This window comes from Carcharodon carcharias, chromosome 9, assembly GCF_017639515.1.
Source record: "Carcharodon carcharias isolate sCarCar2 chromosome 9, sCarCar2.pri, whole genome shotgun sequence".
NCBI classification, from domain to species: domain Eukaryota; kingdom Metazoa; phylum Chordata; class Chondrichthyes; order Lamniformes; family Lamnidae; genus Carcharodon; species Carcharodon carcharias.
In genome coordinates this window covers 52,033,930-52,039,929 of record NC_054475.1, presented here as the reverse complement: position 1 = coordinate 52,039,929, position 6,000 = coordinate 52,033,930, and the positions used below count along the sequence as shown (strand labels likewise).

The following is a 6,000-nucleotide window of genomic DNA, read 5'->3' as shown; positions in this document are numbered from 1 at the left end:
TTGCTGTGGTGAAAGTGGCTTTAAATTGGCACCTTTTTAAGGCTGACGGAAGGTTCTGTAGCTGCTTGTAAACCTCCTGTTCACAGGGAGAGCACAGGTTATCAAAGTTAGAAAAAGAAAGTTGGAGGTTGCTTTCTTTGTTTTACATTTACTGTGATAGATTTATATTAGCCAGGCATACACATACGTATTAGTATTCTGAGTCAGATGGTGGTGAGTTTAATACCTACTCTAGAGACTTGAGCACATAAAATAGGTTGACCCTCCAATGTTGCACTCTAGAAGGTGCTGTCTTTCAGATGAGATATTAAACCAATATCCCATTACACTACTTTGAAGGAGAGGAAGGGAAGTCTCCCCATGTTCCTGCCAATATTTATCTCTCCAGCAGCATCAACAAATCTGATTACCTGGACCCGGATTTTTGCTCCCAACTCGGCACACTCGCCTCTGGCCAAGGTGCCCAAACAGCCAGATTTTCATTTGGGGGTGTGGGTGCATGATGGAGTCAAGTTCGCCATCCCCACAAAGCTCAGAGGTAACCACAAAGACTGTTGAGTGCCAAGGCGGGCTGGTTAAAAGACCTGCCTCAGTGCTTCACCACCCACCACCCCCCCTCCCCCCACCAACTCTCCATGCCAAATCATGCCCCATGGTCACTCATGTCTCCATGCCAACTTATGCCCCTCTGCCTACCCCATGCCTCCTTATTGCCACTATGCCAATCTATACCACCCCCACACACCCATGGTGCCATGCCATTTTGGCTAAAGCGTGGAGTCTCCACAATTCCATGAAAATCTGGGCCCTGGTTGATATCTCTTTATTACTTGTGGGACTTTGCTACGTGTAAACTGGTTGCCAAACTTCCAACATTGTAACAATGGCTACATTTCCAAAAGAAAAGTACATTATTTGCTGTCAATTCCAGCCTCTCTTTCTTCCTTTCCATTTGCGGTTGTGAACAATGTATTTTGTTAATGGGCGATGGGCCGTAAGTGGCCAATGCTGTGTCTTTCAACTCAAAGCTCTGATTTCAATTTTCTTTTCTCTTCCCAGGTTCAGTCTTCACCTAGCAAGAGATGCTCAGTACCAGTCTGAGGAGAGGCTATTGAAAGTCTTCATGAAGATTCGGCATTGAGAGCCTCTGAACCGCCCCGTCTCCCGATCTGAGCTTTGGACCATGGAGCTGAAGGTGTGGGTGGACGGAGTTCAGCGAGTGGTCTGCGGGGTCAATGAGAAGACTACGTGCCAAGAGGTGGTCATAGCCCTGGCTCAGGCCATGGGTAAGAGAGTATTTTCTGTCTGGTGTTAAGTGATATAATAATCCCACAAAATCCTGACTTCATTCCAGATTGGAATTGGCAGGATCACCTTCATCATAATGGGGATGGTGGGTGGGGGCAACTTTTTGTAACATAGAAAATGCTTTTATTTCTCTGCTGTTATGATCTCGCATATGCTCAAATTCCTGTGGAGCATTGTGGGGCAGGGGGTTGGGGTAGGGTGGTGCGGGGTGTAGTGAGGCCAGTGATTATCAGCACGCATGTGTCTCTGCCCTCTTCAGAAATCCCAGAGTCACATTACTTTGAATCATAGAATCATACTGCATGAAAGTAGGCCATTCGATCCATCATTTTTGTGCAGGCTCATTGGTACAGCAATCAAATTAGTCCCATTCTTCTCATTCTCCATGAACCCTTTCCTTTCAAATGTTAATCCAATCTGTGTCCCTTGGTTGCCAACCCTCCAGCCAGTGGAAACAGTTTTTCCCTATTCAATCTATCAAAATGGTGCATCATTTTGAAGACCTTTGTTAAATCTTATCATAATCGTCTCTGTTTTAAGAAAAACAACCCCAACCCTCGAGCGCCACAAGATGAAGACACCAGTACCATTCTAGTAACCCTCCTATGCACCCTCTCCAAGGTTTTGATACCTGTCCTGAAGTGTGGTGCTTAGAATTGGACACAATTGTTCAGCTGAGGTTTAACCAGTTTCACAAGTTCCTAATTTTTTGCACTCGACGCCTTTATTTATAAAGCCAAGGATCCCATATTTTGAGAACCTGGGGCTGCCAGGTATGGGGATAATAGGGGATGAATTTGTAGCACTTAGCAACTGTGCCAGTGAGCCTACGGGGCTATGACAAGGCACCTCCAAAGTTTAACCACTTCCCTAATGTACATCTCTTTTCTGCCTATTTTGCCCCTTCAGTTAATCACTTTGCAAATGGCTGACTTCACTGGCCTTTAGGTGCTCAAATAAGCTCCCTTAAGGGGCAATAGGGTCTCCCTGAATCCAGGATATTTGGAGGGAAATTAAATTGCCTTCATCACACTGGCTTAGATTAGAAAATGGAAGCAAAAGGAGACAATTTCATGGGGATGTAGTCAACGCAATAAAGACACCTGAAACCAGCCCCAATCAGGTGATTTTATGTTTTGGGCATCCTGGACACTGCTTAAAACTGATGTAAGGCTCCCTGCTTATGCTAAAGAGTGGTCTAACACCTGCTTGATGGCTCCTTCCTGAAATTAGGAAACTCCGCTCGGGCTTTCCTGCTCAGAGTGCCACCACCAACAGAAGGTCATGTGGAACCAGGAGGAGCAGGTATCTTCTCCCAAAAGCTGCTGCTGGCCCGATGGCTCCCTTCCCATTCACTTGGCCTGGAGTCTGCCTCAGGCACACTTGGCCTGCCCCAATCACTTCCTTCCCCGTCCTCCCCACCCCCAGGAATTTACCTGAGGCAGGCAGCCCAAGTTGGACTGACTAAAATGGCTCCTGGAGAGGCTGTCAGCTTACTGTAGTTATTATAAAGAAACCTGAGGCACAATTTCAGGCAAATCTTGGGTCACCTGGCTTCAGCCTTGTGATGTGTGCTGTTGGTTGTGTCCAGAAACAGGCTGTAATGAATTTATACCCCAGTGTTCATTGTAAATTTCAGTATTGACTATTTAGATAGCCCCTAAGGGACAGAAGAATATGGCCTATATTTTCAGAGTAAATTATAAGTGGTTGGCTTAATTGGAAAGTAAAATTTAGGGAAAAGTATAAAACTAATGGTCAATCTAATCCAGTCAGTTTCCCTTGGGCAGATTAGATTAAAAACACCCTCTGTCTTGCACTTCCCTCCACGCTTCTGGCGAAGCTAGGTTGGTGCAGCAGCAGAAAATCCAAGGGAGTTCAAGGCTTAAATCTTGCTGAATGTGCTGCCATTTTGGTCCAACGCAGCCATACTGTGGCCAGCCAAGATGGTGACTGCTCCATCTGCTGGAACTAACAGGCACTGTAGCCAACTCATCAAATTTGGAGCACCCTCTCCTGGAGGCTGCTGAGAACCTGGACAATGAACAAGGGGAAGAATTGCTCTCGTCAATGCAGGCTAGGAGTCACCATCGGTGATAGTAAATGAGGGGATGTTTGACGCATTCACGAGAGACTCACCAGCCGCCATTTTAACACAGATGTTGTTATAGATTTATCTTAAATGAATTCTGACAACTGCTAAATTAATGGACAAAAGATCACCTTACAAAATACCTTTGGTGTTTGCCTTCTGATATTGTCAATGGTCATTTCTAGGCTGTTGTGTAGCAGCCCTTTAAATTCATAAAGAATTTGTGCATACAAAGCAACCAGAATGATTAATCCTCCAGAGCCCATCTCAAAAAAATGTTAAATCTATATGGAGCCTTTTCATGACCACCAGATTCTCAAAGCACTTTACAGCCAATTTATCACTGTTACTGTTGTAAGAAAGAGGGCAGCTAATTTGATGCAGCAGGCTCCCACAAACAGCACTGTGATAATGACTAGATAATCTGTTTGTTTTTGTGATATTGATTGAAGGACAAATATCGGCCATCAGGGATATCTTCCCTAAGCTGCTCTTCAGAATAATGCTATGGCACCTTTTACATCCACCTGAGAGGGCAGATAAAGCCTCAGTTTAATAACTGATCTAAAAGACAGCACCTCCAACAGTGCTGCCTGGAGTATCAATTTAGATCTTTACACTGAAGCCCTGGCGTGGGACTTCAACCCAGAACCAGAGATGGGAGTGCCACCACCTGAGCCACAGTTGACACACACTGAGCCACACACTAGCCAATGAAGACAAGTTCCCCAGAATGACTACAGGCCTATCTGGACAATATCACCCATGTGAAGTAACTGTTGAATAGTTTAGACTATTAACACTCGAGTTTTTCTGCTTAATTAGACAAGTGAGAGTATACCTGTAGTGTTTCAGATGGATTATAAAAAATCTGATGTCACCATTTTAAGAGCAAGGAATTCTCTCAGTATCACAGTCAGCTAACCCAATCAGTTATTTAATTTCCTGTTTCTGGAATCATGCTGTGCACAATTGGTGGCAACACCCAACAGTCACAGCCCATTACATATAAAGCACTTTGGAGTGGCCTGAGAGCTGTGATTTATGCCATACTAATACAAGTTCATTTGATTTAATTGACAGTGAATCAGAGAGAAATAGAAAAGTTGTATTTTCGAAAGAGACACTGATGGTGTAAAATTGGCCATGGTATCAGGTTTGGCTCAATTGTTAAGACTCTTGCCTCTGAATTTTATAAACGTCGCTCCAGAGTCTTGAGCTCAAAATCTTGGCTTCCACTCCAAAGCAATACTAAGGGAGGTGCTGTCTTTCAGATGAGAAGCTAAACTGAGGCTTCATCTGTTCATCTCCAGAGGTGACAGAAGGTGCAATATCACTGCTGCTTTCTTTATTTCTGCTCCATTTAAGGATCAGGCTCTGTGAGCCACATCCCCCTTTCTTCCTGCACAAAGCCGGTGTTAGCAACACTCTTTCACTTTTATTCGCAGGTCGTACTGGACGCTACACCCTGAGGGAAAAGTGGAAGGACGTTGAACGACATTTCACGCCAGATGAGAAACTCTTGCCATCCCTCAGTAAATGGGGCCAGCAAGCTAAGGATGTTCAGCTGATTCTAAACCGCACCGGGCCCTCCCTTGGTCTGCAGCCTGTTTCAGGCAAGCCCCGAGGACCAGAGAGGAACATACACAGGCAGAGCCTCCCCTCGCTAGCAAAGCTGCGGAATACAAATGACAAAAATAGTCACTTGAAAGAGGTCAAAAGGAAGTCCCTAAATTTTGCTGAAGGAGCTCGAGAGTGGCTGGAATCCTTTGGGAAAAGCAAAGAAGGAAAAGTCAAGCCTGAGAAAAAGGCCTCAAATTCTGATCAACATCCAGGAGAGGAGCTGAATCAGCTGCTCCACCTTCAGCAGGAGAAGTTAAAGAGTCTTCAAGCTGAGCTGGAGTTGACTGAAATGGAGATTGAAAAGCTGCAGGAAGATGATCAGTCAAAGGTCAGTGAGGAGATTAACACACTCCAGGAGCTGATTGATAAGAGGAGTGCAGAGGCGGAGGAAGTGGAGTTCTGGGAGAATGAACTGAAAGCTGAGCAGCTCCATGGGGGAGAGCTCAGGGCACAGCTGCAAGAGATGAGGGAGAAACTGGAGGAGTGCGAGGAGAAACTGAGGGACTGTATACTGAAAACCCAGATCCTGGAGGCCGACACTGAAATGGTCAGGTCCCAGAGGGAATGGCAAGAGGCCAAATCCTGTCACGACATCAGAATCAAGGTAGAGGAACTGAAAGAGGAGATAAGTGTTAAATCTCAGGAAGCTGTGCAACTGAAGGAGGATGTAAGGCTGGTGGAGAAGGCCATTGAGAGGGTGGAAAATGAAATTCAGGTCAGTCTGTAGGAGGATTTTGGGCAATCCCAGTGCCGGTGACTTTTTTTGTGTGTTTATATGTTTTACTTGTCATTGCTGAAAATCTGAAGAGTTGTGGAAAGGAATTTTCTGTTGGACTTTTCAATGAGTAAACATTGCTGTGTCCAGGATATCTATTCCCTCCATATGACAACGCTCTGCCCATGTTGAAGGAGAGGCTGAAAACATTTTCCAAACTAATTTCCTCTTCTCCTCTCCTAAAGATGCTGATTACCTTCCA

At 45.1% G+C, this 6,000-nt stretch overlaps 1 protein-coding gene across 1 annotated transcript in view; it reads left to right on the top strand.

Moving 5' to 3' along the window:
• The first annotated feature begins 1,171 nt into the window (after positions 1–1,171).
• LOC121282406 (ras association domain-containing protein 8-like) overlaps positions 1,172–6,000 on the top strand; it is a 51,723-nt gene continuing 46,894 nt past the window's right edge. Inside the window, exons 1-2 of the mRNA XM_041196123.1 lie at positions 1,172–1,286; positions 4,849–5,738. Of these exons, the coding sequence (XP_041052057.1) occupies positions 1,184–1,286; positions 4,849–5,738 (993 nt within the window). The 5' untranslated portion in view covers positions 1,172–1,183. The remainder of the gene's footprint in view (positions 1,287–4,848; positions 5,739–6,000) is intronic.